Here is a 14247-nt window from a genome sequence, read left to right on the forward strand (position 1 = left end):
TAATTTACTGTACTTTTTTCCCTTAAGGTTTCATGTCATAATTTCGTCTGTGAGTGGGTATTTCTATTCAGAGTCTTGTGATTTCTGCTTTTTAGTCTAGCTGCAGTTCCTAGTTTTCCAAACACTTTTCTGCCCACCGTAGAAGTATTTAAACGCCTTAAAAGTGTACTTTTGCGTCATTCTGTCTGGTCTGGAGAAACTTTATGTGACAACTTTGTCTCGAAATAATTTGACTTTCTCATTTCTTTCGTCAAAATATTGAGCCTTTTTTTTTTGGTCAAAATGTTGAGGCTTTTATTGGGCATCTGTTACTGATAAAGTCTTCTGAAAGGCAACTATTAGTTAAAAAGTTGCAAGGTGTGAGTGACTAATGGGGGCGGGAACTCATTTTTTGTTTTCATGTTTCTGGACTTCCTCAGTATTCACTACTCTGTATTTCAAACTTTATTTATAGTTACTATATGTTATACGACCCATATCATCTCTTTTCTTGTTTATCTCCCCTTCTAAGAAAATCTTCAATATCGATGAGCTCCCGTTATGTAAAATTATACATGTATGCATAAAGAAATGTATGAAAGGCTAGTATAGTGTGTACTTTTTACTATGAGCACATATATTGTTTATATATTATATATAATTAAAAAAAGCAAAGCCATTCTCACTGGGGGAAGAGAAGGGGAATAAATCTTACTAAATGCCTACAATTCATTTTTCAAACGCCTATCATAACCTGTTTTGAGTCTTTTAGTTCTAATATCTGACTTTATATCAAAATCCATTTAAAAGACAAGGGAAGAGGAGTTGGAAGATTATTCTCAGTCATTCCTACTGTAGTGGTTCTCAACTGGGGGCTCTTTTTTTGTCCCATAGGAGATATTTGGTGTGTGGCATGCCCATATTGGGGTGAAATTACTGTGAAGGTAAATTGTATTTGAATGTATTTTAAACAAAGAAACCAAATTGATGATTTGCTTTTCTTTCAGGATCATCTCAAAAATAACTATAGAAGAAGATTTTGCCGACCTTCCAGGTGATTTATGTACTTAAGCTTTTAAGATGATTTTTTATTCCTATCGTTACAAAGTGGATTTTTAAATGAAGAAAGGAAAAACCATCACCTATGACTAAAATAATGACTTATATATCCAGTGATTAAGTGTAGTCATCTTATACTAACAGAGAAATATTAATGCAATATTAATGTAAGTACGCAGTGAGAAAAGAAATTCACCTGGTAAAATGGTAGGACCAGGAAGAGGAAGTCTCAGTTCTAGGTGAAAGCCATGGGAAAAGTACTTTGTAGAGTGGATTGAATGGTAAAACTAGAAAGATGTTGCTTATTCAGTGGGGCAAAAAGAAAAATAATGCATGTTGTCATGAGTTTATTTGTTGGGTGCTTATTTGGGTTGTTTTGGTCCTTTTAGTTGTAAAACCTGTAAAGTTAAATTTTCTAGTTAAATATTGAGTAGTAATAGGATGAAAAACATGCTTTCTAAAGTGAACATGTTATTATTAATAACATCTTGTTTATTGAGCTTCGATTTTACTAGGCCCAGTAGGGCATAGAAATATGTTCTTTTGCCCACAAGAAGCTTTCATTGTTGTTGGGAAGATGAATACGTACATTTGTGAAATAATGAACAAAAATAATACTTGTAATAATATAATAATGAAGTAATACTTTGTGTGTCATAAAGAGCAGGCCTGTATGTAATTAAGCATTAACTTGTAGTATAGACAGTCATGTAAGAAGTTAGGAAGGGATTTGTGTGTTGATATTAAGGGAAAGGTTTAAAGTTATGATGTAACTTAGGAGGACCTTGAATAAAGATTTAAAGGCTAAGGTAAAGTACATTCCAGACCCTAGGAAGTATCATAAACAAAGGAACCACAATAGGAATATATATATTGTGATTTGTCAGCAGCAGGCAGACCTGATTTAAGATGGTGATTATGTTTGGTAAAAGTAGAAAACAAGACCATATGAATTGGGTAGAGCCAGAAAATGGATATCTTAGTCTTTAGGCATCTGTTCTGGGCTTGAATAAACTGTCTTAAATCCTCTTTGGAACAAGGCCTACCAAATGTGAACACACACATACACTACATTTTAAAAAAGCAAAGAAGAGTAGCGTGATGTTTGTAGGACAACTTAATGTAGGGGTTGCAATAATGTAGGCATAGTTGGGGTGCTTTTATGTTAAGGTAGTAATGAGAAGGAGGAAGAAAAGATAAATTGGAGAAAATATTGAAAAAGCTGTAGGACTTGGTGACTGTAAGTGATTTCTTTCACCAAATGATTGAATAAAGTCTCTTCTATAAAGTAGAATCATTTGGTAACTGCCAGAAGATTACATCCATACTGTATCAGTTAGACTTTCTATTTGACAACTAGAGTATATATTGGTGACCTGTGTTCTAATAGTGACTCTATATTATCACCTTTGGCAAATCATTTGATCTGCCTGAGTCTCATCTGTGAAATAGGTGATAGCAGGGATATATTTATACTTCTGCAATGTATGTACATGTATGTAGTATTCTTGGGTGGTGTCAAGGCCGGAATTTATAATAGTGGCTTATATTCTGGTATAAACTCTGCCATTAATACTAATTAGGTTTACAAACTTGGGCAGGTCATTTGACCAAATTGGAGTTTCAGTTTCTCTATGTGCAAAATGAGGGCATGGGATTCAGTTAGTGGTTTTTAACCAGATTTATGCATCAGAATTTACATGAAAATCTGATTCATTTGGTCTGGGGTATATGACTGCTTATGTATATTTCTGCAAAGGTAATTTTGTGTACATATTTGAGTGGTAATTATCGGGCTAGGTGGTTTCTGAGATCTTTCAGTTATAAAAGGCTATGATGGATGATCTGATAATGCATTGTGGCCCACAATCTTGAGTTACTTCATATATAGTACTTTTCAAACTCTCAAGAAAAATAGGAATGTTATAGATCAGGGGTCAGTAAACTCCTACAGCCCATAGGCTGGCTAATTGTTTTGTAACAGGTTTTGTTTCAGTTTTATTGGAGCATACCCATTTGTTTACATATTATTTCTTTCTTATTAGGGGACCTGACATTAACACAGAGCAAGGCCAGAACATACTGGAAATCTTAAAAGACTGTTTTGAAGAAAAAAGTAAGGTTTCATTTCTGGATAGACTTTGAGGGTTGGGATGGATGAAAATATAAATCTGTCACATTAATAACAAATGGGGCAAATATGTTCTAGCATTTAAATATATGCAGAATATTTTCCCCAGAATTTTGAGCTTATATGCAATTCTTCATGTACCTTCTGTTATACTTAGGAATAGTGACCAAAATTATTGACATAACAGATAATTGTTCATACTTCAAACAGAGCTACTTTTAATTTTAACCCATAGATAGTATATTGTATTTTGTTTTCCAAAATTTCATACTGTTTTTTAGGTCTTGCCAATGATTTCAGCACAAATTCTACAAAATCAGTGCTTTATTCAACACCCAAAATAAAAGACATTTGTATTCAGTCACCAAGCAAAGAGGTAAGTCATAAAGGAGAATTAGTACAGGTTTAACATGTTAATTAATGAAGTTATACACAATATACTTATGTACATTTTAGTTGTTTGTTAAGTCTTATTCTTGAAAGAAGATCCTATATTCCCATTGACTTTCTATAAAATTTGGAGATATTTTGTGAAATTTTTGATTTGATAATTTGTATGTCTGAAATTGAGGGTCTGTGAATTACAATTGTCAAATTATAATAAACACTTTTGATTTCTCCTAAAATAATACTTAAATTAGGTTTTTAAAAAGTGGGCAGCTATTGAAGTTGCTGATCATGTTGACAAGTTTGGTTATTTTCTGAAGACTGAAGGTACCCCATTGTTGACTTCAATATAATAAATAGACTTTCAAATAGAGTCTTTGAAGCTAATGATCTAAGGCAAATTGTTCAAAAGCACAATACTAACTAGAAAAATCATGTAGGCTAGAAATAACATTCATTAGAAAATATAAACAGGCAATCAGCATATTAAACACATGTATTATATATAACCTTCTGGTTCTAAGGAATGAAGACAGAACCATTTCTTTGTGTAATGTGATAAGTTACATTGATTTTTGGAAGTTAAATCAACTTAAGTTTTATGGGATAAACTTGACTTGGTCATAGAGTATTAACTTTTGTATTTGGTTAATATTGAAGATGTTTTCATCTATGTTCATGAATAATATTTTCTCTCAAGATGTTCTTTTATATCTTTGTTGTCAAGGTTATACAGAGATTCCTCTTCTAGATAGGATATAATAAATCATAGTAGGCTAAAATGTTTGCTGAAGTAGCTAATTAAAAAAAATAAAATGCAAAACAAATTATATTTTTAGAGATGTGGGGAGCTGTAGAAACAATAAAGACTAGCACCAAATAGTGTATAACTAATTTTCTTCCCTTCTGAGGCAAAATACCTCTGTGTGCTCTACTCATTGTCTGCTAACTTATGGAGGTTTTCCATTCTGGCTGGTAGGCTCAGTCATATGTGTGACTGAGAGAATATTCTTCCTCAGGCTTCAGGTGGTTCTTTCCCTGGCCTTTCTCATATTTTCTCACAGCGCATGCTCTGATCAATATTTAATTGAATGCTTGAGGGAGATCTTTTGTACATCTCTGAAGTTCTTTCTCTGTGTAGCTATCTCCTGTCCAGTACTTTACCCTGCAAATTCTAACCACTTTGGCTGCCTTATCCCTAGCCTTGGCTCCTCAACTGGGAGTTCACCCTCCTTGTACCATAATGTGGAAACTCTCCAGGATATAAGCTAGGGCAATCAGAGGGTTCACTTTATTTGTTCCCCGCTTCTCAAGGATCCCTCTCCTCTTGTTTGATGTCAGATTTCTTGAGAAACTTGCATATTTTGTCTGTTTTTTAAGTTGTTTCAGGCAAGAGGGTACATCTGGTTGCTGCTACTATATTACATCTTGTTCTAAAGCAGAGGTCTATTGCAATGACTTCTAAATAACTTTGGGCCAAAGAAGAAAGCACAATAGAAATAGAAAATATTATGAACTGAATGATAAAAATATGACTTATCAAGATTTTTGAGATTTATGATACTCTCAAAGTACTGTATTAAAAAAAACAGAACTTTTGAGATTTAGCTAAAATAGTGTTAGAAGAAATTCATATCTTTAATGTATATTAAGAAATAAGAGCCAGGTATGGTAGCTCACACCTATAATCCTAGCAATTTGGAAGGCCAAGGATTACATGAGGCCAGGATTTCAAGACCAGCCTGAGCAACATAGCTAAACTCCATCTTTACAAAAACATAAAAAAATTAGCAGAGCATGGTGGTGCACATGTATAGTCCCAGCTGCTTGGGAAGGTGAGGCAGGAGGATCGCTTGAGCCCAGTGACCTGAAATTTCATTGTATTCCTTGATGTTAGGTTCCTCTAACGCCGTTCATTAAGGTTTCTTCTTATAGTTTCTCTTTCCTACAAGTACCTCTTTTGCTTTGTTCATTGCCTTTTATTTTAGAGCCTTTTATCAGATGTCCAGTGATCCTAAGCATCTCCTCCTATTTAAGAGTGAGAAACTAAAATGGATTGGAAACTGTATGCATAGTAAAATTTGTAGTTTGGTGGATTTTACTACTGGGCCATTTCATTGTCCAAGGTGTGGATCTAATCTGTTTGAATGTTCAGGTATTAATATCTGTAGATTTTTTTTCTCTTGGCCTGGTAAATTTTTCCAGTGAAGGTATCTTTCCTGCTTGGGGGTTAGTTTCTAACTGAGTATTCTCAGCCAGGTGGAGCAAAAGGATGGTGCAGTCTGAATGCTCCTACTTAATATCTGATTTTAGTGTATTACCCTTAACCTTCAACTGTGTCTCATGCCATTTAGTTCCCAGTCTCTCTGATTCAGAAACTGAAGAGAGTAAACATCAAATCTTCTGATAGGGTTGGGAGGAGCCCCTTGGTTTCACTATTTTTCACTATATACTTTTAACAACCCTCTGTTTGCAGGTCCCAACAGTACCCCCTCTTTTAAAGGTGTCTTGTGTCTCTAGTTACTGATCTTCATGAGTTTTTCCATAAACAATCTGTCTGCCTTTGAGTTTTCTCCACTGCTAGAATGTTTCCATTCTCTCTGTCTGATTAGTTGCTACTAATCTTTCCAACTTCAGAAAGTTTGTTAACATATCTCATCTACTCCCTTTTCTTTCTCTTCCTCCTTCTGGGTTTATATGTTTTTAAAAGTCTTTGAAGTTTTAAGAGGGAGCAGAAATTAATTGAAAGCCTGCCTTTGTTTTTTCTCTGGAAATGAATTCCATAGTTATCCACTCAACAGCAGTGCAGTGGCTTTGTTCTTTATTTATTCCTCTATTGGTAGATTTTTAGGTTGTTCCCATCTATTCTTTATCACAGTGATGCCGTGAACATCTTTGTTCATGTCTCCTTGTGTACATGTTACAAATTGAATTTCTCTAGAAATTGAATGTTTGAAATGAAATTGATGGCTTGAAAGAGTTCAAATTGACAAAAAATATATAATGCTCAAGTAAGGTATTAAAAATAATATAAATGAACACTCATGTACCCATTACTTAGTGTAAGGAATATGAATACCTTTGAAGCATCGATGTGCCCTTTTCCAATCCTATTCTTCTTCCTCTGTTTTCTGTACAGAGGTAACCACTGTCTTGAATTTCATGTTCTTCATTCTCTTTCCTTAGCATATCAATTTGTGTAAGCACTTCTGCTACCACTTGTGATAGAGGTCCCACTGCCATCCATGTTTGTTGCTTTACTGGAAGGGCTCGTGAGACTTGGCATATAGTTGTACTCATAACTGAGATTAATTGTAGCCATACAATCAAGATACACAGCTGGGGGCAATAGGGGGGAAAAGACATGTCAGGCACAGTCTGGAGGAATTCATGTGCAGGCTTCCTATCCTCTCCAGAGGGGCTCTATAGAGTATACTCATTGCTTCAAGCAATGAAATGCAGTAACATGTGGACAGTCTTTCTTCCTAGGGAAGCCTTTTGAAACTTGTCCCATTTATACTGGGGGTCATTCTATAGGCACTTTCTGCCCACCAAAATTCTACACTTCCAGAAGGAAAGAAAGCCAGGTGTTCACCATAAATCACATTGTTTATACAGTCTAGGCAGGCTTGTACAGCAGGCACAACCTTAATCAGTTGGTAATGGAGGGAACGTTCTAAAAGCCACGCCCTCTAGATGTCAACCAAAGGCTGTCCCTGTAAGCTAGCCTTTTAAATAATCAGGCCTCCTGTGTTAACTCTTTTTCTACATAGAGTGAATCTGTAAATACTAATACTGTATTGTTTTGCATGTCCTTGTATCTATTATATTTTGAACTTTACATATTAATATGTACTTCAGCAACTTTTTACCTTGGTTAAAATAATCATTTATTCATGTTATAGTTTATTTGTTTCACTGTTGTATATGTAATATTATATAAATATACTGTAATTTATTTAGTTTCCTATTAGTGTAGTTTTTTGCTGTTCAGAGCAGCATTGTTTCTGTGATAGGTTATATGAAATCTCAACTTTACTAGGTAACGTCAAATTGTTTTCTAAAGTAGTTACTTCAGTATGCAGCTATCACCTGATTTGTTGTTTTAAAATCCCTGGGTTTTTTTTCTACATTTAAAAAATAATGTTTAATCAGAATTGGTAATTTAATAAAGTTGTATTTCTACTATGCTCGGTGCCAGAAATCCCATCAAAAGTCAATTCCAGTTTCTTCAAGGAAGAAAGAAGCCTCTCTGCAATTCACTGTAGAACCAAGTGAAGCTGCCAGCAGATCAGGTTGGTGGCATCCCCATGGGTGTTATTTGCCTGGATATATTTAAAAAGTTAGAAATGCCAGAGGTAGCACATGTGTTGGTTTGAGTGACAAGTTCAGGGTCAGCCTAGGCAGAAGTGTGAAATGGATGAGTTTGTTTTTAATTCCCTCTCAGTTCCATGGTCAGTGTTCTTTTCCTCTCTTCTTTTATTTCATTTCCTTCGATCAGTAACATTTCTTTTCATTTTAGAAGAGTACTATTCCATTTGAGGTAATAGAATCAAACATTTAAAAGAAAAATTTAATCATTACTCCCATGATTCTGCTGAGGTAACCTTTGAATCCTTCCATGCTTTCATTGGTGCTCGTAAATGAAAAAATACATAAGTGTGTGTAGGTACGTGTCGGTGTCTGTGTGTTTTCAGAAGAGGCTGTTACAATTTCCTTTTCTACCAACAATGCAGGAGAGTACCTTTTACCTGATAGATGATTAGTGTTCTACTTTTCTGCCAGTACATTGGTATTAAGTGATCTCATTGTTATTTTAGTGTCCATTTCCATGATTGCTAATAAGTTTGAGGTTTCTAGCTAGTCTGCCTTCTTTCTTCTAGCTTTCAGAGTCCTATTGTTTTGATTGATGGATAGTCTCCAGAAAATTTAGTTGTATTTAGAGGAAGAAGCAGGGAAATGCCATCTCATTCCAGAATTAGAATTGCTTTGTTGTTATAGTTTGAATTTTTACTTTGAGTTTTTTTAAGTTTATGAATCAGTATGAATACTACCCAGCCATTCTTTTTCTTTGATGTTTGAAGGTTGAGGGTTAAGAACATATATATTTTTTTCCTCTTTAAATATATATAGAGAGATATACACATATACATGCATATAGTATGTATATACACACATGCATATGTGTCATTATATGTCTGTTTTATCTATGTATATGTATAAATATGTGATCATCTAGCTGCCTTAGCTTATAGTGCTCATGTATTTTAATTATAGATCTTTGATTTCTAAACTAAATGACCTGCAAGTCTTCTGAAAACTATTTCTAATTAAATTATCGCTTTATTTTCTAAGGCACATTTGATTCTAATGGTATTCTTTTAATTGACAAATATCTTTATATAATTTTCTTTTAGTTCAGGCCCATGAAGTTTGTCAGAAAAATCTGGCAACTGATGTTGGTTCTAAAAATACACCTGACTCTAAAAAAATGTCAAGTGGAAAACTAAACGATCATCAAAGTGAAGATGATGCAGAATTTTACTTATCTGTTGGCTCGCCTTCTGTTCCTTTGGAGGCAAAAACATCTGTATCGCAAAATGCTATTCCATCTATTGCCCAAAAGAGAGAGACTTACACTTTGGAAAATTCAGTAAATACGCTGTCTTCAAGTACAGAGATTTCTCTTAAAACCAAAAAAAGGTAATCTTTTAAATAATGTTAATTCTACTTAAAAAATTTTACATTTTATATTAAAAAAGGGTAATTCAGGCTTTTTCTGTAGTTTTGTAGTAAAGACTAAGGATTATTAACATGTTATGAGAAAAACAATAATACATTTAGTATATGTTCAGTTTTAATTAATGAGGAAGGCCTTAAAGAGTACTTCAGAGAAGTTTGGAGGTTAACTTTTCAATAGTCTATGGAAAATGTGTTTTCTTTTTCCTGAGAGAAACAATTTGTTTTACCTCTATATCATTTATAATTGCAAGTTAGGTGTGTATCAAGTTATTTCTAGGGTAGCAAAACATAATTATTGATAATGCATTGTGGTAAACCCAGTTCCTATTCTTGGGGCTTTACCTTTGGCCTTCAGGAAGCACAGTAGATTGTTAAGGTTCTTTGCTATTGGAGACCTTTGTAGTGAGTATAATTTCTGTCTACGGTCTTGTGTCATTCCAGGAGACAAGGAGTTAAGTATAGTCTAAAACTTTGCTATTCAAAATTTGGTCTGCCACAGTGTTAGAAGAGAGCTCTGAAAACCAGTGCTCAGCTATACATTTCCTTGGCGTATAATTTAACCATTCTTTTCTCTTTTATTTTTTCTATTGACAAATACACAATTTTCCTGAGCAGTTTACCTTTGTATATTTAGAATTTACACATCAGCATTTACAAATTTTAAATAAAGGCTCAGTGCAAAATTTTATAAGTGGTCTGTATTGTCTCTGTAAAAGGGTTCAGGAAGACTCATAACTCAACAGACCTTTTGGGATCATTCAGCTTGCCCTCCTTTTAACCTTTTAGGTTAAACTTTGAAGATATTTTGAAGAAAGTAGAAGTAGAAAATAAAGAATCAGAAGAGTATGAAATATCAGAAAAACAACAAGAAAAGAAACCACCAAGATTATCTCAGAAAAGAATACAAGATTCAGAATATGAAATTCAAGCACAATCTAAGAAGAGTTTTTCAACATTGTTTTTAGAAACCATAAAAAGAAAAAATGAATCCAGGTGAGTTATTAAAAATGTCCTTTGAGACATTTTTTCTTTTATATTCCATGAACCATATCTAAGGATTTTTAATGTTGTTTAATTTAGAAATAAATCTTTTCATTGACACAAATTTTAATTGAAACTTTGCCTGATCTACAAGGAGAGGTAGTTTCTTACCAGTGAGTCACCGTCGAAGCCATCCTGTAGTAGATATTAAATTAGAGGTGAAAGAAAATGAATTTATTCAGTTCTCATTGCTTCTGCTCATCAACACTTTCTAGTTTGTATGATATCAAAGAATGAAGACAGTGCAGTATTTAGAAATAGAATTATATCAGGTTGCCTGTATGTCACTATCATAGGTTTTAAATCTTTTTTCCATTTCTTCTGATTGTGGCAATAAAAGGGTAGTCCTAAAATAAATCTTAATGTGTTCTTTCTTACCTAAAAACTTCCATTGGTTCTACAATGTCCATATCATGATTTGCAGCCCTGACTATACATTAGAATTACCTAGAATTAATGGCAGTCAGGGTTGAGAAGCACTGGTCTATAGAATAAACTTCAGATTTGTCAGCTGATATTTAAGGGCTTCTCTCTCTGTAGTCTGCTGTTTCTAGGCACTTGGTCATGTATACTTGTGGTTGTTTGCTTTGTCATACCATTTTGCCTTGTGATCTGCCAATCTCCATTTTCTTTTAAGGTACATGCTAGGCTTCTAGATTTTTCCAAGTTCCACTTTACTATTTTTTAAGTAGTTTCTTACCTTGTGTTGTAGACTAATTTATGTGTGTCTTTCTTAGTAGATTAAAACATAAGCCCTCCTTTCCAGGAGTTTAGAGTTTTCTTTTGTATTTTATGTGTTACCTATTAGAGTGCTAGTGAACATATCAGGAAGTTGTTATAAAAACTTGTTGAATGAATTTCCCCTTTTGTTCAGTACCTATTCCCATAGTTGATTTCTCAATATTTTATATATATATATATATATATATATACATTTTTTTTTAATATATACATATTTTGCCTGCTGCATGGATGTTGTCCATACCATCTGAAACAAATGTGTTAACACTTATGGGCTAATTATATTACTCCCAAAAAAGTAATGAAGTGTTTTTTTAATGATTTTGGTAAACTAGTGAGTAAAGTTAATTTTGTATTTAATTGCTGTCACCACTCACTATTCTAGCATCATTGCTTTTGTTTATGTTCTTCCTTGTGATTATCTTCTGTTTCCACATGACCAAATCTTACCAGTCCTTTAAGATCCAGCTCGAATGCCACAAAGTCTTTCTTGATTTTTCAACCTAGCTAGAAGTCATCTTTTCTATTCTAAGATTTAATAGTGTTAAGATTGTTTTCTAAGGATGTCTTTGGTTTGAATAACCCGTTGAAGTAGAAGAGGAGCAGATTAGGAGAGTTCTTGTTGGCTAGTTTGGGAAGGCTTCACTTGTAAATTCTTAGCGTTACTTTATATAGAGAGAACTAATAGGTACTACAAATAATATACAATAAGGCAAATTAGACTTATTTGTAACAGTTTGGCTATTTCTTTAAATGTTGAAAAATAATATTTTGTTAAACATTCATTCATGTCCTCTATTTTTTTATTCTTTATTTTTTTATTTATTAGTTTTTATGAAGTTTTCTAGTTGTTTAAATTTGTGAAACTACCTATTAGAAGACAGTATATTTCTTAGCATATTTACTATTTTGCCTTATAAGATTTATCAGCAGTTTGAGATTGGAGGAGCAGAGAAAGCATTTTTCTTTTAGAATCCTTTTGTATATCCTAATAAAAAGAGAAAAACAGATAAGAATAATTCTTCTATTCTAGCGTTGTTTCTATTATGGATAAAAATAGTGAAGCCTCCTTACCCAAGTGAAAAAGGCAGAAATAGGAGTGAATATGTTAGCTTTGGACTTTGGATGTTTACCTTAAGTTTTTGATTTTGCATATCACTGCAATATGTGGTTTGCTTGAGGCTGTTATCATAAAAAGCAGGGAAATGCAAAGTGAGTCAGTCCATCAGATTACCATCCTTTGAATAATTCTTTCCTTCTTTAGAAAACTTTCCCAACCACTTGGAAAAAGTACTGTTTAATTTAATTCCAGTGTACTGCTTGTGATTTATTTACCACCTCGCTAAATGCATGGATTGCTTTGTCTGTACTTAGTATGTACATGCTCTTAAATATTTAGGAATTAGTGTTAATGTTAAATTATAACCCATAAGATTGAAATTTTCTAATTATTCTTTATGTTTTTATACTACTACATGTGGGAAATGATGATAACATTCATGACCTAGACTTTCTCTTAGTAAATAAATTTTGGGCCAGGAGTGTGGAGAAAGAGTTGGGAAGCATTATTTGACCTAATTATAACGGATTTTGTAGCATTGTGTATTTTGTAGTAAGAGTTGTCTTTTATTTTTTTCTGTTTCCATGGCACTAGATTTCTTTTGTGCTTATGCTACCTTTCTAGATATACATCAGTTATTTCAATACTATGACTGTAATCTTAAAATATATATGAAAATGTATATAAAATATTTAAACTTGGAATGAATTTTTATATAATATAGTTTAGTGATATGAATCATTTTTACAGTCCTTGCATTCAACATCTGTGTATTTGGTGTTGCTATGTATGAAGTCCTATGGTATACAAAAAAAACTATTGGAAGAAATCATCCCTCATCTCTTATAATTTAATAATGTTGCCTTAGAATATTAGACTTGGAGGTTTCTTAGAAATACTCTTGTCTACTCTTGTTTTGGATGTGAAGAAATTCAGACCCCAAAGACACCTATACAAACATATAATTTAATATTATATGTAATAGGGCCCTTCATTTTGAACTGTGAGTCAGTGTATCTGGGTTATAGTCATATATCTCCGGGTTTTGATTTTTTAGTATATAAAATGGGTGAGTGGAGGGATCAAATTAGTTGATGTCTAGGTTTTCTTCTAGCTCTAAATTTTTGTGATCACATTAATATTATAAATCAGAATGATCAGGTATTATAGAAATGTAAAAGGAGGGAAAGACTTATAAGATTAAGGGAAAATTGAGGAGACTTGTAAACTGCTATTTAAAAGATGTAAAAGGAGGGAAAGACTTATAAGATTAAGGGAAAATTGAGGAGACTTGTAAACTGCTATTTAAAAGATGTATAGATTTTATTTCCTAGATAGATAATTTTATTTTCTTCACGAAACAAAGATAAAAGCTTCATTTTTTTGAGCTGTTAAAGTAACATCCTGTTTCAGTCCCATTGTTAGGCATTTAGCAACTGCTGCACCTCATTTGCCTCCTCCAAATGATAAGGCATTGATAGAAGATGAATTTGTAATTGATGAATCAGATAGAAGTTTTGCCGATCGATCTTGGATTACAATACCAAGAAAAACTGGGCCTGTGAAACAACGCACAGTATCGCCTGCTGAGAACGCTGCACTCCTTAAGGGTAAAGAGTCAAGAGAAAAACATCACAATGTCTCACCTAAGACTTTGACAAGTGACAGAGGTTCCCATAAAGCTCACCCAACAGAGAATTTTCAGCCCTCTGGTCAACAAAAACTGGGTACAAGTTGTCCTTTGACAGATGAAATGGAAAATAACAACAGATCTACAGAATGTGCAGTATATTCTCAGAATGCAGAAAAATCATCTGGCAGCAAAAAGGCTATAAAACAAAAACAGACAAGAAACTTTAAAGCCAATGTAGTTGAAGAACATCTTGATATGGGACAATCTAATGTTGAAAATTTAAGTACGTCACATATTGCCCAAAACAAGTTACAGAGAAATTCAGATAAAAATATGGAAGAGTGTGAAGAGAGGAGAAATGATCATATTTCCAAAAACCAGATGCCACCTGCGAGTAAGTTTATATTAAATATAACTATGAACATTATTCCACTATTTTATGTTTTTTAATATCCCTGCCTAGCTTTGGAAAGT

General features: G+C 33.3%; 1 protein-coding gene across 1 annotated transcript in view; it reads left to right on the forward strand.

Moving 5' to 3' along the window:
- CENPC (centromere protein C) overlaps positions 1-14247 on the forward strand; it is a 41579-nt gene that overhangs the window by 187 nt on the left and 27145 nt on the right. Inside the window, exons 2-8 of the mRNA XM_069457541.1 lie at positions 987-1033; positions 3084-3154; positions 3451-3545; positions 7731-7851; positions 8974-9259; positions 10085-10291; positions 13554-14167. Of these exons, the coding sequence (XP_069313642.1) occupies positions 987-1033; positions 3084-3154; positions 3451-3545; positions 7731-7851; positions 8974-9259; positions 10085-10291; positions 13554-14167 (1441 nt within the window). The remainder of the gene's footprint in view (positions 1-986; positions 1034-3083; positions 3155-3450; positions 3546-7730; positions 7852-8973; positions 9260-10084; positions 10292-13553; positions 14168-14247) is intronic.

Source organism: Eulemur rufifrons, chromosome 24 (assembly GCF_041146395.1).
Source record: "Eulemur rufifrons isolate Redbay chromosome 24, OSU_ERuf_1, whole genome shotgun sequence".
In the NCBI taxonomy this organism is placed as follows: domain Eukaryota; kingdom Metazoa; phylum Chordata; class Mammalia; order Primates; family Lemuridae; genus Eulemur; species Eulemur rufifrons.